Source organism: Aquarana catesbeiana, linkage group LG05, assembly GCF_042186555.1.
Source record: "Aquarana catesbeiana isolate 2022-GZ linkage group LG05, ASM4218655v1, whole genome shotgun sequence".
Taxonomy (NCBI): domain Eukaryota; kingdom Metazoa; phylum Chordata; class Amphibia; order Anura; family Ranidae; genus Aquarana; species Aquarana catesbeiana.
The window spans coordinates 570,834,359-570,859,241 of record NC_133328.1 but is presented as its reverse complement, the minus strand read 5'-3'; the positions used below and the strand labels follow the sequence as shown (position 1 = coordinate 570,859,241).

General features: G+C 39.7%; 1 protein-coding gene across 1 annotated transcript in view; it reads left to right on the top strand.

Moving 5' to 3' along the window:
• Positions 1-738: 738 nt before the first annotated feature.
• The window catches only part of GDF6 (growth differentiation factor 6), a 62,115-nt gene continuing 37,970 nt past the window's right edge, over positions 739-24,883 (top strand). Inside the window, exon 1 of the mRNA XM_073631999.1 lies at positions 739-1,113. Within this exon, the coding sequence (XP_073488100.1) occupies positions 804-1,113 (310 nt within the window). The 5' untranslated portion in view covers positions 739-803. The remainder of the gene's footprint in view (positions 1,114-24,883) is intronic.

Sequence of the window (24,883 nt, the reverse complement as noted above, 5' to 3'; positions counted from 1 at the left end):
ACAGTGATCAAGGTTAGTATATGGGATGGTATGTATGGTATGAGCCATGTACAGTGATCAGGGTTAGTATATGGGATGGTATGTATGGTATGAGCCCTGTACAGTGATCAGTATATGGTATGAGCCTCGTACAGTGATCAGGGTTAGTATTTTGGATGGTATGTATGGTATGAGCCCTGTACAGTGATCAGTATATGGTATGACTATGAGCCCTGTACAGTGATCAGGGTTAGTATATTAGATGGTATGAATGGTATAAGCCTCGTACAGTGATCAGGGTTAGTATATGGTATGGTATGTATGTTATGAGCCTCGTACAGTGATGATCAGTATATGATATGAGCCCCGTACAGTGATCAGGGTTAGTATATGGGATGGAATGTATGGTATAAGCCTCGTACAGTGATCAGGGTTAGTATATGGTATGGTATGTATGTTATGAGCCTCGTACAGTGATGATCAGTATATGATATGATGAGCCTCGTACAGTGATCAGGGTTAGTATATGGTATGGTATGTATGTTATGAGCCTCGTACAGTGATGATCAGTATATGATATGAGCCCCGTACAGTGATCAGGATTAGTATATGGGATGGTATGTATGTTATGAGCCCCGTACAGTGATGAGCCTGCGGTCCGCTCACCTCCCCAGCAGCTGACCCGGGCCGGCCGGTGTGCGCAGTGTAGGGCGTGCACTAGGGGGCGTGCCGCTCGTCGCCCTCCCTACCAGCAGAGCCCGCAGTGGTGATGATCGGAGGAGTAGAGCGCGCTCCCAGTCAGTCCTCCGCTGGAGTCTAATGCAATGGATAAATCCCGGAGCACCCTCTATGCAGCTCTCGTTCTTTGCTTCTTCCTATGGGACGTACCCTGTGCCCAGCAGGCATCCATCCCCAGCGGACAGAGGGGGCTGACAGGGCAGCGCAGAGAGGGCAGCAAGGTGCTGGCAGCAGAGAGCCGGGAGATGGCCCGAGCAGTGCCAGTGGTGCCCCATGAATACATGATGTCCATTTACAGGACTTTCTCCACAGCTGAAAAACTTGGGATCAATGCCAGCTTCTTCCAGTCCTCCAAGTCTGCCAACACAATCACCAGCTTTGTGGACAAGTCCCGGGGTAAGCCAATAGCTAGCTGAGCTTTACTGCTGTCATTGTATGAGGATGTCTACTTCCAGGAGGATGGGGCACCTCTCCTAGGGCACACACTGGCATTGTCACCAGCTCTGTGCCTGATAGGGGTGAACTACAAGTCCCAGCAAGGCTGCCACCACAGCATGAGTGCCTATAGTTCATGTATTGTGAGTTCTGCTTCTATAGAGGTGTGCTGTACATATCATTGTGATCAGTCACTTACTGATTGTCTGCTTAACAAGCCCTGGGGGACTACATATCCCAGCATGTCCTGCTGAGTCTATGCTAACATGACAGGTGGGGGAACAGGCTCTGACTGCAAGTGATATACTGTAATTATTGCTGCTGTGGGCAGTGACAATCCGCTCAGTAGGGGCTAATAGGTGTAGCACTGATGTTATATAAGAGCAATGTATACATGGCATAGAAATGGATGACGGATGCTATACCTGAGATTGACACTCACATCACCTGCACCTGTAGAACTATAAGTCCAAGCATTTCCATGCTGATCCCTAAACAGCAGGGCAATAAGTGTGGATCATAGAACTGCACTTAGTTCTGTAGGGATTTCTATTGATGTTACCAGGGGCAGATTGTACAGCTGCAGAGGGGCCCTATAGGAAAGGGACCCATAGGACAGGGACCCATAGGACAGGGACCCATAGGACAGGGATACCATAGGGCAGGGGTCCATAGGACAGAGACCCCATAGGACAGGGACCCATAAGACATGGACCCATAGGACAAGGACCCAAAGGACAAGGACCCCATAGAACAGGGACCCATAGGACAGGGATCCCATAGGATAGTGACCCATAGGGCAGGGGCCCATAGGACAGGGATGCCATAGGACAGAGACCCCATAGGACAGGGACCCATAAGACATGGACCCATAGGACAGGGACCCATAGGACAGGGACCCATAGGACAAGGACCCCATAGAACAGGGACCCCAAGGGACAGGGACTCATAGGACAGGGACCCATAGGACAGGGACCCCATAGGACAGGGGCCTTTTTATATTAACGGGTGAAAGGGGTGTATGCTGTCTAATCCAAGCTGGGTAGAAAGGTGTAGCAAAGGATCTATCTATCTGAACCAATCAATTTTCCTTTAGATTTGCCAAAACCATATACACTTTTAATTTGTATGCAATCAGGCAGGCCCTTGCACTACATAGTTGAAGGTAAATCTAAAGGAAATTGAGTAGGAACATTGTATAGTGTATGGCCAGCCTGCCTCTCTCTCTCTCTCTCTCTCTCTCTCTCTCTCTCTCTCTCTCTCTCTCTCTCTCTCTCTCATCTGTTCTATCTGCAGTGAATAAGTGTTTGCACCCTGGCATTAGTGTAATAGATTTGGATGGGGGGGTATGGTACTTGTACAAGGCTCCTTTGCTAACTGTTCCCCCCACTGACTTACTGTGTAGAGATCAGTGGTCCTTTCCATGAGAATGTACTTGTATGATTATAAGGGAATATAAGATACAATGCAATATTAGTAAACTAATAATAAAAAGGGAATAAGGCATAACTAATACAATGCAATTCTAGTATACTGCCAATAGATAGAGGTAACTGATACAATACTGAATATTACTGCAGCAGCAACACGGATACAATAAAATACCAGTATAATTCTAATACACAGTGTAGCGCTGATACAATACAATACCGAATACTAAGGCAATAACTGATACAATGTAATTCCAGTATACTGCCAATATAAAGTAGTAGCTGATACAATACTGAATACTACTAAGATAAAAAGGCAGTAGCACTGATACAATACAATACTGAATAACTACTAATATAAGGCAGTAGCACTAATGCAATTGAATATCAATATACTACAATGGACTATCCTCACTCCAACCCTGTGCCTTTGTTCAGAGTCTGACAGCTCTGTAATTGTGGCACTACAAATCCCAGCAATTCCAGCTAATTCGATGCCTGCTCAGTATCTGTAGAAGCCAAGCCTGCCTGCAGTCTCCAAGCTGTCATCCCAGGTCCGATAATGCAATCAGCACCCTATGGTTGCCCAGCTAATAGAAGGGTGATGGAATTGTCCTCGGCATGGTACAGCCACTGTGCCGGCTCCTGATAACCACAAACAATGACTCTGGAGGGGAGGGAGAAGCTGATTGTTTTGTGCTTCACTCTTATCCTGCCGGAGCCCAGAGAAGTCTTATTTTTTATCTAGTCTGGCTTTAAAACAAATAAAAGAGGTTCAAACCGAATAAGAACAAATGTTTGCCAACTAGACGTATCTTATCAGCGAGTTCATGAAGATTATGGGAGAAGCAGCCATAGGAAATATAGAGGAGTAAAAAGGATTAGAAATAAATCTCCTTATATATGAGAAGTGATGATAAAATGTCATTATTACACAGGTGACAATAGAAAGAGAAGTTTAAAGGGAAGTGGATCTACATTTTGCTTTAATAGAGATAGGAGATGATTTACTAAAGGATTGTGAATGTTCATATAGTACTGAATTTTTCACTTTAATTAGTCAATCATGAGCAGAGGAAATACATAGACAGGGATTAGCTTTTCACATAAATGGCTTTTTGAAGTGAATTTATTGTGTGAATATCCCCAATTTCTTTTGTCAGTGGGCTCAATAGTGTATATAATATTTTTCAGTAACATAAAGACATAGGGGGGGGTTACTAAACTTTGTAAATTTATGCAAAGTAACCAATCAGTTTCCAGGTTTTATTGTCAAAGCTTAATTGAACAAGCTGAAGTTAGAAGATCATTGGTTACTATGTACAGCTGCACCAGTTGTAAATCTCCCCTATGAACTGTAAGTAATTCAACAGGCATTGGGGTTGACTTACTAAAGGCATGTTCCATTTGCAAGAGAATTTTCACTTAGCTTAAATGAGTTAAAGCTCTGTTGACTTCCATCGTCCAATCATGTGCAAGCAAAAATGCTGATTTTTTTTTTTTTTAACTTGTACATGATTGGGCATTCTTTGCAAAGTGGATTTTCACCAAATTTGACTAAGTTAAGAGAACATTTCCTTGCAACCTTTAGTAAAACCAACTTCATATTTTTTAATAGTAATTGGGAGATCTGAGCACACTTGTCTGCCTGTATTAGAAGTGCTATTGAAGAATACAACAGCCAGCATGGGATGATAGAGTTTAGCCTGAAATAGCAGATAAAACAAGGAAGTGAATTTCGTATAATAACAAATGTAAAAACAATGTAACAGATATTGTAACTTTGTAACAATATTTACAAGTGCAATACTTAATATAGAAAATAAATAGTATGGCTGATTTGACAGTGAGCTCTCCTTGTAGGGAAGCAAGTCTTGCTTGTGTAAGCTGTGCCTGCAGCTGTATTACAAATGTGATTTATGTACAGGTCAAACGTTCCCAATGTACACAGCTCCATAAAGTACACACCGGATCATCCGAGATGCGACAACTCTTACACAGCCACAGACTTTTGATTTATAGATTCTGTTCCTAAAGTGTTCAGAGATTGCATGGTATCCGAAATTAATTCTAGGAGTGATTATATTTTATTATACTCTAATCCCAGTCGTAAAATGTGATACTTTCCATTGATTTGTATTTATTTCGTTTTTTTTTCCCCTGTAAGTCATTATAGGCAGACTAATTAACAGAGCTGTAATAAAAGTTGTAAATTCTTTCACTGCCCCTCTCTCCAGCCCACCTCTCCATAGGGGCTGCCCAGGACAACCTGATGGTCTAGGTGGAGCAAGCTGGGCTGTGTCAGTGGGGTTCATTAGCTGCTGAAAGCTCTTGAGAGTAAATTAACTTACTATATTTTATGTTGATTTTAGGACAAAACTCTGCTTTGAAAAGCCACATGGTTTCTTTGTAGTTATATGAGCCGGTTATTTAGTCTCAGTTTCCATTAAAAAAAAAAAAAAAAAACTAAGTTAAGACTTGTTTGCCCAAAGGGCTTGCTTTGTGATGTGCTGGGAGACAGCCATTATCTTACAGGGGTAAAAAGGCTGAGACTACAATAATGTATGGGATTCGTGCTTCAATCAAAGGACGTCTGAGCATCCTCTTTTTTTCAAGTTTGTGTTTGCTTTTCTTTTCTTTTTCTTTTTTTTTTTTTTTTTTTTGAGGGAGAAGTATTTTTTGACAGATGCCTTTTAATTGACCTATCATCGTTTCTATTCAGATCTAATATAATATAAATCAGTTATGGAAGGGTGCGATGTGTTATAGTAGGTTTTATTAAGTTGGGTTTTTCTATAGAGCTTTGTGGGTTTTAGACTATTGTTCAACCTCACAGGACGCTTGTTTTTTTTTTTTTTTTTTTTTTTTTACAATGCTGTAAAATGTAATAAACTTTGATTCAGTATTTCTTAGATCGTTATAAAACGTATTGAATGTTGATATTTTTTATTCATAGAGCGCTGAAACGTCCTAGAATGTTGAGTTTAGAACGTTATCAAGTGTCATAGAACGTTGTTTTTGTTTTGTTTCCGTTTTTTTTAACTAACTCTCTCTTTTTTTAAATTATTGAATTTTGGCAAACCTCATAGGATATGGCTATTTTTTAAGGGTATGGAATGTAACAAAACTTTTTTGTTTTTAATGGAACCTATGAGATGTAATAGAACTTTGTTGCTGTTTTTTTTTTTTTTTTTTTTTCTGTGAAACTACATGAGATATAATAGAGACTTCTAAGTACTTTATTTTCACAGAAATGTTCTGAATAGTTATAGGATATTGGTAACTTTATGAAAAGTTGCAGAACATTAAAATCGTTATGATACGTCCTAGAACGAGGAAACATCTAGTAACTCTATGATATCTCACAACGTTCTATTAAATTATGTAATAGTTCTATGACATTTCATAACGTTCTATTAAATATCTAATAGTTCTATGACATTTCATAACGTTATATCAAATATTTAATAGTTCTATGACATTTCATAACGTTCTATTAAATATCTAATAGTTCTATGACATTTCATAACGTTCTACCAAATATTTAATAGTTCTATGACATTTCATAACGTTCTATTAAAATGTCTAATCGTTCTAAAACTTTCATAACTTTTTGAGAAAAAAAAAACGTTCCAAGACGTTTCACGAAGTTCTAGAAATACAACTAATCGTTTCATAGCGTTGTATAAAAAAATGCATTGCATTGCATAGCGTTTAATGTATATACAGCTAATATTTTCTTGCACTGTTATATGATGTCATAGAACTGTTTAATATGTCTTCATATAACGTCATGAAACGTCATAGAACGATTAGTGTTTTTTTTTAGAACGTCGTGGAACGTTTATTTATTTTTTGTACAAAGTTATAAAACGTTATAGAACATTTTTCATGTTTTACAACGTTTTTTAAACGTCATACACAAGAGGTTTACAAAGAATGTTATAATGTCATAGAACTCTTTAGATGGCTTCATAGAATGTAATCAAACGCCATAGAACGATTAGTGATTTTTTAGAATGCCATGGAACTTACATTCTTTTTTTTTTTTTTTTACAAAGTTTTAAAACGTTAAAGAACTATTAGATGTTTTCTTACAAAAAAAAATTAAATGTCATACACCAGAGGTTTACATAGAATGTTATATAATGTCATAGAACTCTTGGATCGTTTCACTGAATGTTATGAAACGTCATAAAATTATCTTTTCATAGAACAGTATGAAACGTCATAGAACTATTAGATTTTTTTTTCTGGAACGTTTTTAAACGTCATACACCATATTCATAGAACGCTATGTATTGTCATAGATTCTAGATCGTTTCATAGAACGTTTTGAAACCTTATATAACTATCAGATTAGAGTTCCTCGAAAAACGTCATAGGAGATGTTTTTATACAATGTTATATAATATCATAGAACTGTAGATGGTTTGATAGAAGGTTGTGAAACATCCCAGAACAATAATATTGTCATAGTTGGTTATGAAACATTATAAAGCTATTTGCAGTTAATTTACTAAAACTGAAGAGTGTAAAATTGAATTCAGCTCTGCATAGAAACCAATCAGCTTCCAGGTTTTTTTTTTTGTTTGTCAAACCTTAATTGAACAAGCTGAAGTTAGAAGCTGATTGGCTATCATGCAAAGCTACACCAGATTGTGCACTCTCCAGTTTTAATAAATCAACCCCTTAGATATTGTCATCAAATGCAATGAACTACCATATAACTATTAGATATTTTCATAAAAGTTATTGTACGTTATAAAACTATTAGCCTGCATTCACATTTTGCATTTCTGTGAATACACACATTCTTAAGTTTGAGTTAAGTTTGAGCTGATTTACTAAAACTGGAGAGTGCAAAATCAGGTGCAGTTCTGCAAAGAAAGCAATCGGCTTTCAGATTTTTTTTGGTGAAGGTTTAATTGAACAAGCTGAAGTGAGAAGCTGATTTGATACCATGCACAGTTGCACCAAATTTTGCACTCCCCAGTTTTAGTAAATGAACAGTTTTCTTTTTAGAATGAGATTGGAATATGTGGTGTTGCTTGGGAGAATGTTCGCCTAGACTCTCCACAGCCACCACGACCCTTAAGCCAAAGCCTCACTTTAACTCCTTGATTGTGATTTGATGTGTCACAGGCTGTGACCTCGTCCTGGACCTTCTGAGTTTTGCTTAGCATCAAGCCACTGATTGGACTATTTGAACTCATGATCTAATTGAGTGTTCATGTCATAACATATCAAATATTGTCTAGTCTTCCGTAATGAAGGGGGGACCAGCCTATGGCACGTCCCCAAGAACTTCAAGAGGACTTCGGCTGCTGTGAAGTCCTGGCTTCTTACTGCCCACCTCCCAGCTAATTGGTGAGGCCAGGATGCCTCCTTCCTGGATGGGGAGCTTCACAGGGAGAGGTGGCTGTCAATCCGTTTGTAGACAGATTAGCCTCCAAAAAAACGACTCAATTAGATAGGTTTCTTTTTTCAGGATGAGATAAAAGCCCTCTTGCATTTTTTTGATGGCCTCAATGAGCATTCTTTTGGCTGTGGATGGAAATGGGTCACTTGCATGTGAAAGTTATCTGAACATAAACATTATATCTGGTGCATAATTTGTTTGTTCTATGTGCATGAGCCTTGTCTTTGGCTTTGTATTGCATTTTAGTTGATTATGTTTATTATTGCATTGTTGTCAAGTCCTTCTTTCTTCAAGATGGTTCTTTCATTTTACAAATTGTCTCCTGTCCCATATGTCTCACCAAATGTGATGTCAGGTAGGAGATACACATAAGTTGCACACGCAAGGGCACCGCTATTATTTCCTATGGTAGTTAAGCGTCCTTCCAATTTACCTGTAAATTTTCACAATATATTATCATGTAGGCAAAGTTAGCAGATGCCTACAGGCAGGGTTGTATGTAGAGGTCATAGCAATTTTAGCTCATTTGAAGATTAATGCCAATATTACAGGCGTGACCCCACAATTAAAGTGGAACTATGGAGCCCATTAGAAAGAAATATTTGCTGCAGCACTTAATTATACAACCACTTTCTCTTAGTCCCACTGCAAAGTCCCAAAAATACCTATTGAGCCAGCCAGTGAAGTCCTCCTAATTCAAGTTTCTGTGATGGGGTGCCAACACAATGCTTCACTTCTGCTGAATTCAGAGCGGAGTGGGCACTCTCACATTGACTGTGCTTTGGTTGCACTACATTGTGATGAAAACTGTTGCACTGCCTCGGTTGCTGAAACCCTCTCACTGTGAGCTGCAGTGTCTGGGAAGAGGGGGCATGTAAGGGACAGATTTAGTACCTGTTTAGACCAGTGGCAGAGCTGCCAGGGTCGCAAAGGTCACACTTACGACTGGGCCCTGGTGTTTAGCCACCGTGGTGGGGCGGCACTGCTGTGGGACTTTAATGCCGTGTACACACGGCCAGACTTCCCGACAGAAAAAGTCCGATGGGAGCTTTCGGTCGGACATTCTGACCGTGTGTATGCCCCATCCAACTTTTTCTGTCGGCATTTCTGATGGACTCAGATATAGAACATGTTCTAAATCTCTCCGTGGGAAATGTATTGGGCTTCGTTCACACCGCTGTGTTCCCAAGGTTGTGCAACTTGCTTGGGACTTGTTTGCAACTTGCGTGCCACTTTTGTGTTTTAACATTGAATGGCACTTAAATTGCACCAAAGTTGCAGAAAAGTAGTGCAGGAACCTTTTTTTTTTGTCACTGAGACTTGAGTATCATTGATTAAGTCGACACCTATTGAAATGAAGGACCCTTGAAACAGAGGTAAGGGCCCCGGGGTCGATGGTCAGGGGGCCCTTCATGGTTTCTTCACCGGGGCCCTGAAGATTCTAGTTACAGTTTAGACTGTCATATGGGGGGCTTTAATTGTACATTAATGTTACTGCAAAACCTAACACTAAAATGTGAAGCTGGGAAGCTATCATTAAAATGTATCTAAGGCTATATTTTTTTGTTGAAGTTTTGACTGGAGTAGGGAAGGGTTTTATTGCTATCTGTGTCCCCACTAGGGATATTTACTCTTTTATTTTGCTCTAGTGACCATTGTCACCAGGACTGAAAGTAGGTATATGCTAAACTTTTGAGTTGTCTCCAGAACAGGAATAGAGGGGAAATGTTCCAATGGGGACAACTATTTAACAGGGGATTTCCTTCACTTTAGAGGGAAATCCTCTCACTTCCTCTTGCATTGCAGGACAGGAAGTTAGGGGATATTTCCTGAATGGTACACAGATAGTAAAATAAAACCCCAACACTGGTTTCAACCATTCCATACTCTATCCAAAAAAGAAAAAATGGCTTAGCTTTAGATGTAGTTCACCAAGAAGCAAGGGAAGAGGATGCAGAGGATATTGGGATTTTTATTAAAAGAGAGTCTTGTGACTAATCTCAGTAGTTCATGAAGTCCTTCTTTTTAGCTCTATTATAAAGTATCTATAGGTGGACAGGCAAGAGAAAGAAAAGACAAAAATGCCAACGTTGTAAATGTTGTGTTTTGGTGATGCCTTAGCTGGGTACGAACAAGTGCCTTATGGTAAACACAGCCTTACCTAAAGGAACTTTAAGGACCACATTTGACAATGATCATTGACAATGTTTATAGGCATCATGAGATTAAAGTAGGTACCCGTATCTGATTGTTCTCTGGGGAAAAAGTAGATTGACCAGGTTGGATCTGTACATTTAGTTGATATTGTTCCTTCAAGATAAGGGAGGCATCAGGTATGTCTTTTCAAGGCATAGACACTTGGGCCATTGCAATGCATATGCAACTATGAAAAATATGGAGGTCAGTGAGGGTGTGCATAATATGTCATTACTGGGCCTGAGCGTAGTCAAGTTTCCATATAATAGAGATAGTATGCTGGAGAATGGGTGACTGAAATCCTTAACAAAAATTAGTACTATCCTTTTATTGTACATGTGTTTTTCTCATCACAAGAACTGAAAACAAGAACCACAGTAGCATCTAACCCTTGTTTACTCCAAGGAAAAATGGGTTTTATAGTTGACTTTTATTTGTGTCCATCCATAGCAAGCGTTAAAAGAAGGGAGAGGCTGATTGTTTTTGGCCTTGAAAATGTCTGAATTATAAATTCTATTTGTACTTTATGCTGATGAGGATCTATTTTCTTGCTTCAAATTCAAATGGCCCACTCCATTCAGGATCCTAGAGACTATTGGGCACAAGTCTGTATGACATGTAACTAATGCCTCTTCATCTATATAGGCCCAGCAGGCATGTGCCATACAGGCAGTAAATGTTTAAGGGAGGGCTGTAGAGTTTATTATAATTGTATGAAGTTTTCCCTATCATTACCTCTTCCCTGTTCTCTAATAAACATCCAATATGGATACAGAGATTGAACAAAATAGCAGAAAAGAACCTTACAAATATATAGAGGTCAATAACCTAACACAAAGGACCACCATTTGAACTATAGAACTATAAGCAAGACATTTTCTTTTCATTTTGGATAGAGCAAGTAAGAGTTATAACTCCTGTCCGATATTTTTCGCCATCTGTGTCCCATTTTGAAGATTTCTCTTCACTTCCTGTCCCATAGCCAAACAGGAAGTGGGAAGAAATTGCTGCAAGTTAGGGCAATTCCTTGGGGACTCCCAGGTCACCAGAACTAGTGTCGCCATTGGAAGATTTCCCCTCTATTACTTTTCTGGGGACAACCCAAAATTTTGGATTTTCTTTTAATTGTACTTTTAATGATAATAGTAAACAGGACAAATAGAGAGGGTGAATCTCCATAACGGGACATAGACAGCAATAAAAACTGACAGGTGTCCTAATTCCTCTTCACTCTATCTGAAACTAAAAAAAAGTCTTGCCTTTAGTTTTACTTTAAACACTTGAATCCTGGAATGTTGCCATACTAATTTTGAACTATATTTAGTAGGATTTTGCGCAATTATTCAAGAAAAATGTCTACAGTTGTTTGATGAGATTAAGGCGGTAGAAATCTGCTTTACATTGAGCTCTTCCGAATGCTCAACAAAATTTTCATGATGTTTAACTTCATTCAATCATTCAATAAACCACTCCTTATTTTATATAGCTTTAGCTATGGAATATGAAGACATCACACCAAGCGGTGTTGACACCACTTGATTTTCTAAATTGGCTTAATACCTTTTGGGCATTATATCACCATTTACAGCAATCATGACTCCTATGAGATGGTTGGCTGTCGGATTGTGGATCCCTCACCATATCTAATAATTGACAACAAACAGTGATTTAAAAGTATACTTTGGATTTTCTTTAGGATGAACACATCTGGATGTTAATATCTGGGTGAAATGGTTCAAGTTCCTATGAAAAGTGGTGCAAGTCTTGTTCTTCTTACACCAGAGGATGCATCCTTTGACACTGGCCTTGGGCACAAGCAGCTTCTGAATGTCAGCACCATATATTCCAGTTTTGTAAAGGTCATTGAATGCAATTATTTTGGGCCAAAGGGGTGCTCTTTTATATTTGGGGTAATGTTGGAGGCTTTTCTGTGCGATTGACCAGCTTTTCCATAAGGAGACTGATATTTTGCCCATTTTTGCCCATTTAATGCAAAATGACAGGTTCTCTTAAAAGAACACCTTCCCCCACCACCTGTGTATTCTCACCTTTGTTGTCTCACCACTCTGCCCCTCTGGTGGAACCATCAAAAAATACCCTGTGCTTTTGGGTATAGGGACCACATGATCTCCTCCAAGAATGCAGGTTTTGGGCCTGAGCAGCCAATTGGCAGGCTCATACACTGTCACATGAGGAATCAATAGTCATATGTAAGTTTGAACACCATCTGACATGGAGCTTGCACAGTATTAAGACTCCTGCCTCTGAAGGATGAACAGGATGGTAGGGGAATGTGGCCAATGTTAGTATCAAGTTGCCCTGAATTAAGTGTCCATCTATCCTTATTGACGAGTTTCAAATTGCAACCACTGTCCCCCTTTTGCTGATGCAACATGTTTCAGAGGGTATTACATTTGACAGATTATTGTGCTATTCTTTGATTTAACAAACTATTTGGAACTCTTTGGAACTTAATAGTATGTTGCCTCATGTTGCCTTGAGAATGCTCATGTCAAACTGCTCTTTTTTGTAGCTGACAAATGCTGCCAGTTGGTAATTGATCTAACATGGCTGATACTTGCAGTTGTATGGATAATTGAAATTTCACTCATTAAAGTGTTACTAAGCCTGGGACCCTGCTTTCACTATGACCCCTTTCACACTGGGGCATTTTTCAGGCGGTTTTCAGGCGCTTTAGCGTAAAAAAAAGGGCCTGTAAAGTGCCTCAAATAAGCCTCATCTGCAATCCCAAAACACTGAGGTGCTGCACTGGCAGGGCATCAAAAAAGTCCTGCAAGCAGCTTAAGCGCTGCAAAGAAGCTGCTTGCAGGACTTTTTTTTTACGCCCTGCCAGCGCAGCACCTCAGTGTGAAAGCACTTGGGCTTTCACACTGGGATTGCAGATGAGGCGCATTACAGGCGCTTTTTTTAATGCTAAAACGCCCCAGTGTGAAAGGGGTCGCAGTGTGAAGGCACTCGGGCTTTCACATTGAGATTGCAGATGAAGCTTCTTTCAGGCGCTTTATAGGTGCTTTTTTTAACGCTAAAGAGCCTGAAAAACACCTGAAAACTGCCCCAGTGTGAAAGGGGTCTATATCTGGTCTCCCACAGTACACAGAACATAGAAATGCAATCATTCTAGTAAATATAAACTGCCAAATACCTTTTCTCATCAGCATTATTTATCAGTCTTGTGACTTCTATCAGTGCCTGATTAAAGCTCGTAGGAGGAGTTTTCAGACTGCACTGGCTGTCCTATCAGGATGCAGGACTCCTGACCCTCTGTCTGGCCCTGTACTGATCACATGCACTCTCCCATAAAAAAAAAAAAAAAAAAAAAAACTCTCTAGCTATACACATCAAACTGAGCATGTGCAGCCTGACTCCAGTAACGTTGTCTTATCCAGACATGTTTTGGAGTCAGTGGAAGAAGACGAGGATTTGTGCATACAGGATCACACAGCCTTTTTGCACAATGCAGAAGATTAACCTTAGGTTCCACAGTGAGTATAGCGAGCATGCTTTACTGCGTATACAGACTGTTTTTTACTGTTGTGGGTTTAGTAACACTTTAAAAGTAGAATCTCTTTTTCACATGATGCTATTATTTGCCCCATGTAAATACTGTGAAAACAGTCTTAGTAGGCCCCATAACCTATGGTGGTTCTAATGCCTAGGGCATGATTATTGCAGAATTTACATCTAGAGATAGGAACCCTACATTCAAAACTCATGTTTCTGCATGTGTGTTTTTCCTAAATGTTTTTTTTTTTTTACGTGACAGTGTAGGGTAGCCCATTTACTTGAATGGGCTGCCCTGCGTGTGGAAACATTTATGAAGAGTGTGTTTTTTACTTTTTTCTTTTGCGCGTTTTGTTGTGTGACAAAATGCAATCTTTTGGGGGGGGGGGGTTTGCATTTGGGGTGCCATTAAGGCCTCGTTCACACCTGAGTGTAGTGGAAACTTGCATTTCTGCTACACTCAAAAAAGGTGGCAAAATGCAGAATACGCAGTTGGGTACCATTCATTCTAATGGCACCCTAAATGTGCCAAAAAATGGGCACTTTGTCACATGACATATACACAAAAAAGTCAGCTCTAAAAAGGGGTACCTACATTGCTGCGTTTTTCTTGCATAGAGCAGCTGTTCAAGTGAATGAACTGCCCAACACTGTTGTGAGAAAAACACGGGAAAAAAAATGAATGTGTGAATGCAGCTTTAGATTGAATGGCACACAAAGGGAGTTCTGCCTTTTGCTGCAGTTTTTGAGTGTAGCAGATACATGCGCAAAAAAATATCTTTCTGCATGCATTTCCGCTATGCTCTGGTGTGACCGGGGCCTTGGACATCCTAAAGCTGCTCTGAGGGCCCTCCTTAGAAAGCACACTGGGACTGACAAGGGGAGTTGCTGCCAATTACAGCCATTACAGCTAGTACGATCGGTTAGAAAATGGAAATGCGATTGGTCTATATCCTAAGGTGTCTAGCCAGGGCCATGTGATGGTGGTCACAAGATCTGCTGACCAAAAGCATGATCCATGGAGATGCTGCGGCTTGTGAAGACACTAGTAAAAGGGAAGCACAGAAGTAAAGTGGTTATCACTTCTGCGTAGTAGCACCATACCTCCCAACTTTCTGAGATGGGAATGAGGGACACCAATTAGCAAAAGTATGTAGGTAAAGGGCACTGAGCATGACAACTAGGTGAACAGCATTTTCACTAAACCTTTGGGAAGGAGTTTTCACTGTCATTTGAATCAATATGGACAGGGATAAATGTGCCCCAAAGGGTTATAGTAACCCTGTTGCATCTATTGCTAGGGATGGAAGGTGGAAATATTAGTGATGTGTCAGTCCATCACAAGTTTTCATCCACATGCTGATGGAGCCCTTGTTCTGCATACTGATTTATTTGACGCATAAGTATGACTTTGCTCTGGTTAGTTTCCTTTACATGTTACATTTAATGAGATCATTTTAGGGTATATTTAAGTGCTGTTTTGCTTGTCTCCAAGCGTTTAAATAGGGGGAGGAAAACATGTTTGTACACCAGTTTGCTTTTCTTGTTATGGTCACAAGATCAGACAGGACTTTAGCTTATTGTAAGAAAATTACTGTTGGCACATGAAGTAACTCATTAAAACGCAGATGGTGCTTGCTTGCTGGCCCCGACCCCCAGCAATGGAACTTCAGAGCAAAGCAGGACAATTAGGGGCTGCCAGAAGAAGGGGTGTGCAGGCTCAAGGGGAGCAATCTGACCATGTGACAGCCTAGTCTTTGGGGGCCCCATATGACACCCAATGCAGATAATACTCTGCAGCTTCCTGATAATGGTAGGAGGAAAACTGTATACAGTATCAAATTAGCCATAGTTATCAAGAAATCTGAAATAATAGACATATGTAAACTGTATTTAGAGACAAACATGATGATCATGATGATTAATATACCAAAAGTGATTGGTATCACTTTTTCAGAAAAGACTGACAAAATTATATTATTTTTTTTTTTATTATAATTACAATGATGACTATGATGATTATTATTATTATTAGTAGTAGTAGTAGTAGTGGTAGATGTAGTAGAATTTTTATTATTAGTATTATTATTGTTAATATTTTTTGCATTATTATTATTTTTGTCATTATTACTACTACAAACATCATCATCATCATTACTGACCAGACTGAAAACTATAGCTGAATATATTGTAATATTAGCTAGATCACTTAATTCTGTTATCGTTATTTTATTAGTAATAAGCCTATTTTTTAAGAAGTAATAACAATGATAAATAATAATAACAATAATAATAAAAACGATTATTCATACTGCTAACAGTTATGGTCTGGCAGAGCCCCATCATCCCAGGTAGGTCGGTGTATAGTGCGGTCGGCTGATCTGCTCTGCACAGAGAGGGAGGATGGATCAGCACACTGGACAATCTTGTGGAAGTTTTGCCTATGGACTGTTGTGGTTGGCAGGAGGAAAGTGAAATAAAAGCGATGAAGTATTTTAATGGGCGAGAAGGGAATTCTGTACTGTTAATTATCCAGCGACCTTGTATTTAATTTGTTTGAGGCTTTATAAAATTACTAATGCAGTCCAGACGGGTGAGGAGAAGGAGCGGCCGGGAAGCTGCATAGTTTTTAATACACTAATGAGCGTACTGTATACTGTACATTGTCAGATCATATTGTGTACTGTCCGACCATACTGTACATTGTCAGATTTTACTGTACATTGTCAGATCATACTGTACATTGTCAGATTTTACTGTACATTGTCAGATCATACTGTGTACTGTCCGACCATACTGTACATTGTCAGATTTTACTGTACATTGTCAGATCATACTGTACATTGTCTGATCATACTGTACACTGTCAGATAAAACTGTACATTGTCAGGTCATACTGTATACTATCAGATCATACTGTACACTATCAGATCATACTGTACATTTTCAGATCATACTGTACATTGTCAGATCATACTGTACATTGTCTGATCATACTGTACATTGTCAGATCATACTGTACATTGTCTGTTCATACTGTACATTGTCAGAGCATACTGTACACTATCAGATCATATTGTACATTGTCAGATCATACTGTACATTGTCAGATCATACTGTACACTATCAGATCATACAGTATACTATCAAATCATACTGTACACTATCAGATCATACTGTACATTGTCAGTTCATACTGTACACTATCAGATCATACTGTACACTATCAGATCATACAGTATACTATCAGATCATACTGTACATTGTCAGTTCATACTGTACACTATCAGATCATACTGTACATTGTCAGATCATACTGTACACTATCAGACCATACTGTACGCTGCCAGATCATACTGTACATTGTCAAATCATTCCAGGGACATGCAGTCAGGGGAGGCAGATGAGGCAGAGAATGTCATGAACATTACAAAACTAAAAAACAAAAAACAAACAAAAAAAATCCACTTTGAGGGTCGTAGCTCTGTGACCTGGGGGGTAGGTAGCTGAAGACCTGCCCCACCACTGGTCAAAATTTGGGGCTCCTATCATCTATGGTTTCAGAGATACAGGGCTCCTTGTGCAGCCTGTCAGAAGCTACATACAGAGCAGCCACTTTAAATACAAGATGGCACACTGTTTGCAGCAGACTAAGAGGATGATCTCAGAGTGACTCCCCTCACTTCTTGTCAGAGGCACTGAGCTCAATGGACAGCTTGGAGCCTTGGGCCAATGGTAAAGCACCATTGGCCCAAGCTGTCCAATAGAAATGCTGCAGTGGAGGCTGGCCTCTCATTGCAGTGTCATAGAAGGGGGCATGTGTCTAAACTACAGCCCTCTTAACTACAAGGAAAAAACATAGGTTTATGGGTATAACATTTACCCACAATCCCATGTTTTTCTCACACAGTTAAGAGGCAGAATGAGAATCTGCTGCTGCTAAAAAGGTACTGTTATATTCAAGCTAAATCTTATTATTATTATGCTATAATGTTATAAGATAATCATTTATTCTTTATCTATTTACTGTGAAATTACTGGGTTGAAGTTATAACTTCAAACTTCAGTAATTTTTCGGTTAAGCCACCTGCTTGAGTACAGTTTTTGAAAATATAGTAAATTACCTTAAAAATAGTATATAATAATTATTTGTATATTACTTATGGTAATTAACTCCATGCCACCCAGGCCAATTCTGACACTTCTATCCTACATGTAAAAATCATAATATTTTTGCTAGAAAATTACTCAGAACCCCCAAACATTAAATATAATGTTTTAGCAGACACCCTAGGGAATAAAATGGCGGTCGTTGCTACTTTTTATGTTACGGTATTTGTGCAGCAAATTTTCAAACACGTTTTTTTTGGAAAGAAACTGTTATAAGAATAAAAAAAAAAGACTAAGTTAGCCCGGTTTTTTTGCATACTATGAAAGATGATGTTACACCGAGTAAATAGATACATAACATGTCACACTTTACAATTGCGCACACTTGTGGAATGGCTCCAAACTTCAATACTGAAGAATCTCCATAGACAACGCTTTCAAATTTTGTAGAGGTTACCTGTTTAGAGTTACAGAGGAAGTCTGGTGCTAGAATTATTGCTCTCACTCTAATGATTGCGGTGTATATAACCTGTGTGTATCTGGCTCTAAATCTAGCCAGTGCCTCACCAGCCACTGACCTCACCGCATGTCCCTGGATGATTCTGTGTACTGTCAGATCATATTGTATACTGTCAGATCATACTGTACATATGTTGGATCATGTTGCACTTTGTTGGATTATACTGTACGCTGTCAGATCATACTGTGTACCATCAGATCATATTGTACACTGTCAGATGATACTGCACAGTGTTAGATCTCTGCTCTGCAGTACAATGGTGTATATACTGTACACTGTCAGATCACTGCATTGGCTGGAAGTACATGGATGTAAATACTTTACACTGTCAGAACTGTACAAATGTACACTACCAGATCATAACTGTAAACGCTCAGATCATATTGCATACTGTCAGATCTGTACATACTGTACAATGTCAGATCACAGATCATACTGTGCACTGTCAGATTATAATTTACATTGTCAGTTCTGTACAAATGGCACGCTAGAATAATGTACACCGGTCAGATCTCTCCATTGCCTGGTAGTTTTGGGGGTCAGGAATGAAAACCGGGGCAATTGGGAGTCAGCTGAATTTGACTGTCATGAATGAAGCCCAGTAAGAGTGTAACATTGTAACATTGCTGCACTTACACAGCTTTCTGGATCATTTCCAGTAGGTATGAATGATCATTTCCATGGGATTTTATTGGTGCATTGAACTAGAAACAACTGGGAAGAAGCTGAGCTAATGCTCATTTGCTTTATAAGGTGACCTGTTTACAGGAGGCTTTGACTGACAGATCTCAGGATCTCCCCCCAGCTCATATTCCCCGGGGCTGTGGGTACCAGAGGGGAGTAATCTTCCTCACATGATGGAGTGGGGGGGGGGGGGGGGCTGCCTGCATGGAGGTCTAGTACTGGCAGCCAAGCCTTGGAGGGACAACATTTCAAATGTAAAATTCTATCCTGCAGTATTGACGACTTTTCACAGATATATATAATTTCTTTCTTTTTCTTTCTTTCTTTCTTTCTTTCTTTCTTTCTTTCTTTCTTTCTTTCTTTCTTTCTTTCTTTCTTTCTTTCTTTCTTTCTTTCTTTCTTCCCTTTATATAGCTAAGGGTTTAAAGCGAGCAAATATTAACTACATGACTCCTTCAGAAATTTAGCTTCATAATTGCTAAAACTCAATAATAACAAAATAACAACAATGAAAACACAAAACATTAATACAATTAGCATTAGCATAATATTTACTACTATAACACTCAAAATAACCATTGCTTAATCTTATCAGTAGGCTGCTATTTTTTTTAAAAATGGAGCCAATTAAAATGCAGAGGAGGGATTATATACTGATTCTCTATCTCATGTGTCCAGGACAGGTGACAAAGTGAGGTGATACACTTTGGGGGTTGATTTACTAAAACTGGTGAATGCAAAAATTTGGTGCAGCTGTGCATAGTAGCCAATCAGCTTCTAACTTTAGCTTGTTCAATTAAGCTTTAAAAAAAAAAAAAAAAAAAAAAAAAAAGGATGATTCCTTTCTATGCAGAACTGCACTAAATTTTGCACTCTCCAGTTTTAGTAAATCAACCCCCCATGGCTTATCATTGCTCCAATTTTCACAATTTAGCTACAAGCTTAGCAATGTAACAAGCTTGCATGCCTTACCAAGTCACTTAGGCCCCTTTCACACTGGGGCGATTTGCAGGCCTTATTGCGCTAAAAATAGCGCCTGCAAACCGCCCCTAAACAGCCTCCGCTGTTTGTTCAGTGTGAAAGCCCACTCCTAAACCGCTCCTGCCCATTGTAAGATTACAGTACTGTATGTTTTATGATTTTTACATTTTTTTAAATTTGCCGCCAGGCTCCACCCCCGTGCGTCGTGACGCTCGCAGGGAACGGAGCCTGGCACAGAGAGGCTTCGGGCAGCGGATGGAGCCCGCAGACACCACGAGGGGACATCGCAGGATCCTGGGGACAAAGTAAATAACCTGCACCAGGATCCTGAGATGTAATCCCGAGTTTGGCTGGGGGTTACCGCTAATGGTGCTGAAATTTAACCCCGAGCCACACTCGGGAATACCGTCAGGGAGGCTACTGGAAGTGCAGCTGTCAGGCTTCAGGCTGGAACATAAGCAACAGCAGCTTCCAGAAGTAGCAAGATGGCGGCTGCGGCTCCAAACAGCACCTCTCTCGGCTGGGTGATGATCACAGGAAGTGGAGGGGATGTGGCTACACAGCTGCACTTCCATCAAGAACTCTTCTTCAACTAGCCACATGCCTGCAGAGCTCTGCAGCGTCATGGTGATCCTATGGAGGTCTATATAGGTTTTTGAGAAGCCTTAATCCACTTTTTAACTAGTAAGTGCATTTTTATTGTCTTTTATACTTTTTTAAATAAATCGCTACACCTAGATGGAGACGCCTAGATGGAGATTGTGTTTGTTTTTTTATATGTGCATTAGGATCTTAAGACCTAATCTGAGAGGAGCTACATCCACTTTACCTGGTGTTCCCTACCACTCTCCTGGCCCTCTTATGTGCCCCCCTAAATGATGGTTGGGTTCTAGTCGGCGCAATAGCTTATTCATTTTCTTTGTGTGTTCTTGCATGTTGACGCATGTATTAAATACACATAAATGTTTGTGTGCCTGTGTTTTTTTTTGCTTATTTCTTCTGTCTGTTGCTCATATGGTAGTTGTTCACTAAGGTTAGTGAATTAGGTGAAGCATACCTCTCAACTTTGTGAGATGAGAAAGAGGGACACATTATAGTATGAAATATATAGGCAGATTATATACCACTGCCATGTCTTCAGTAACATGGACCATAAGGATTAATGCACAAAAATAAATGATTTAACCTATTTTTTTCTTTATTTTGGATTTTCAAAACCACCAATAGAATAATTTAAAGGTTTTGCAGTAAAACATTTTTGATAGTTAACCTCCCTGGCGGTATGATTATGTCAGATTTTTGATGCTGAAAGCGGTACATTGTTTTGCATGGAAATTTGGTGTTTTATATTGTAGGCCTGTAATTATGTCAGATTTTTTATGCTGAACGTGGTACATTGTTTTGCATGGAAATTTGGTGTTTTATATTGTAGGCCTGTAATTATGTCAGATTTTTTATGCTGAAAGCGGTACATTGATTTGCATGGAAATTTGACGTTTTATATTGTAGGCCTGTAATTCTTAGGAATAACTCACTTAAATCTGTCCAAGAGTCTAGTAGACATCCTGGGTATGATAAAGTTTGAAACACGAAATCATAAATTATAATATAATAAATAACTATAAATAATTATAACAAATAATATAATAATAATAAAATGTATTCAATAATGCAATCAAATCAAAAACACTGAAATTTGCTCAGTTGCAGAATTGTCGCTGTCGTCACTTTCAGTGTTTGCTAACTAAGGCTGGATTCACACTTAGGCCTCTTTCACACGGGGCAGATCAGTCATGATCCGCCCCGTGAACATCCGCTTGCTCAGCGGGGATAGCTCCGCCGATCCCCGCTGAGCAGGAAGATGACAGGTGCATCGCTGCACACTGTGCAGCGACGGACCTGTCAGAGCGCCGCTCTCCCCTATGGGGGGATCGGATGATGACGGTCCGTAGTGTCCGTCGTCATCCGATCCGATCCGAAAACGGAGGAAAAAGTAGGTTTTTCCTCCGTTACACTTTTCGGATCGGAGCGGGTCGGATGTCAGCGGACATGTCACCGCTGACATCCGACGCTCCATAGGGATGACTGTATGTCCGTTTTTCATCCGAAAACGGATGGATGAAAAACGGACATACGGATCATCCGTGTGAAAGAGGCCTTATGCAGTTTTAGTGCTTTTTGCATTTTGCAGATTTGCACTACAGTCCATTTAACATGGTTTCCTATGGAACACGTTCTGTAGTGCAAATCTGCAGAATGCAAAAAGCACTAAAAATGCATAGGTGTGAATCCAGCCTTATATCCCCACAAATCACTATCGCTCAATTCTGCAAGTGATTCTAATTTATTATCGCTGTTTTCTAGCTGGTCTAAAACCGCTTTTGACGTAAAGGGACACTTTTTGGTTGCTATGGACATTCTCAAGTTTCCAGGCAGAAAGAACAGTATATATATAATATAAAACTGCAGGCAGGGCACGGGACAAAGCATTAGGGACAAAAGGGGGGTGAAATAATTTGTACAGTAATGTAATCTGTAAGATTACAGTGTACTGTATGTGTTTTGTGTTTTTCACTTTTTGAACTGTATATATACAGTTTGCGTGACATTGGTGTAACCTGGCAGCCAAGAAGAGTAGACTGGACTTCGCATGCATGAACCAGGATGACTTCTCTGTACTAGTTATTGGGGTAGCTAGACACCGTTGAGTGAGCATGTACACTGTGTGGCCATCACATTCAAAATGCTTGAGTGAGTAGAACCAAGAATCTGCATCAAATTTTGTGTTGAGCTTGAACATTCCTCTGCAAAAACTATTTGGATGATTCAGAAGGCCTTCAAGGACGATGCAATGAGTGCAGCACACATAAAAGTGTGGCACAAAAGCTGCTTCAAAAATGTTAAAGAATCTGTTGAAAGTGATCCACTGTCTGGAAGGCCTGCAACAAGGAACTACGGAGAAAGTTGAACTTGATCAGCGAAAGAACGGGGACCGACAGAGTGAGTCTGCGAGATTTAGAACCTGACTTGGGGATTCCAAAAACTACTGTGTCTGAGATTTTGATGCAGGATCTTGGCATGAAATTTGCCATGGCAAAATAAGTTCCATGGCTTCTGCTACCAGAGCAGAAGGAACATCATTACTAATGACTTCTTGGCTAATTGGCTTTAAATCGCTACCAATTTTTCATATTACATTGCTGGATACTTTATGGACAAACCTCATACATCAGGCCAAAATGAAGGACAACTGAGGAAGAAAGAGTGAAAAGGGATTTTGTTCCAAAAGAGAGACAGTTGGGCGGTAAGGGTGAAGCTGTGTTCATTTTGATCTTACAATCATGTGCAAGTATATGTATATCCTATGCCTTTTTTTGCACATCATTGGGTATAAAATATGAATATGAACAGCTTCCCTTTGCTAAGTGAACTTTCTCTTCTCTTTTAGTAATTCAGGCCCAATACAGATGACTTTTCATATTCTACCATAACTTTTTAGGCGTTGGGTGATGTAGTAAAATGAATGCCTTTTTTATAATGCACTGCCTTCTAACAACAGGAAGCCCCTCATTATGGATCTGCTGAAGCCAAAGCAGTCAGTTTGCTATCTTGGGCTCTTAATAATATCCAAGAAGTCTACCATACATTTATGTAATGTATTTTTTTGTACTTTTTTGCTGTGTGATATATATCCATTTCTAGGGTCTCACCTTGGTGGTAATCTATCACACAGTGCCTATAGCACCATTGATGGCAGGCAGCAACAGGTACTTAAAGAGTAATGCCCCGTACACACGATCAGATTTTCCGACAACAAATGTTGGATGTGAGCTTGTTGGCTGAAAGTCTGACTGTGTGTATGCTCCATCGAACATTTGTTGTCGGATTTTGCTGGGAGAATACAGTGATTACTGCTAGCAGCTATTGCCGCTTGCAATAATCGCATCCTAAAAATACAACCTGCTGGTTGTACCCAAGTCGATCAATGGATCAACTTGGCTACAATCAGCCAGCTGATACGTGGTTTGATTCTAGGCCAGTTCCTGCTGAACTATCTGAGGTCCGAACTGTCTATGGCTGTCTTAACAGCATACACTATGAGGTTGATTTACTAAAAGCTAATAAAATTTACATTTTGCAAATGTGCACTTGCAGTCTGCAAAGGCAGTTGCTCCAGAACTTAGTAAATGAGCAGAAGCTCTGCTGACTTCCATCATCCAATCATGTGCAAGCAAAAATGCTGTTTTTTTTTTTTTCCTTGCACGTGATTGGGTATTCGTTTCAAAGTGAAGATTTACCTCATTTACTAAGCTCTGGAGCAACTGAACTTTGCAAAGTGCACAGTCTATTTGCCTTTAGTAATTCAACCCCTGTGTCTGCTAACTGCTACTGGTGGTGGGCCTAGAGCAGTTGTTTTCTGTTTCCTGAGCTGATTCCTCCTTGTCCTTACTAGCCCACTGCCCCAGGCCTCATGGGCTACGCTGCAGGTAGTTCTGCCGTTGTGTAAAGGTGATTTTATCATGGTCCATTCTGCTACTCAGTGCTGTGATTTTATGGTCACCATGCCTACACCTGGCAGATAGGGATTAGTGGGGCAGAGATGTAGTTTAGCTCTTGGTCTAATTGATACTCAGCAGGTTCTGTAACCTCAGACCTTTATTCAACAACTGGGTTAATTCATTAAAGATGTAAGCAGAAAAACTGTTTTTATCTTTTCCTTTGCAGGTTTTGTTTTGTTTATTCAAATTGAACATTATTAACTCATTTACTAAGCTAACTGAACCATAGCAATGTAAACTCTAAGTGAACATTCTCTTAAAGAAGAATAAGTAAAGTCTTCCTCTTTAATTGTACCTACAGGTAAGT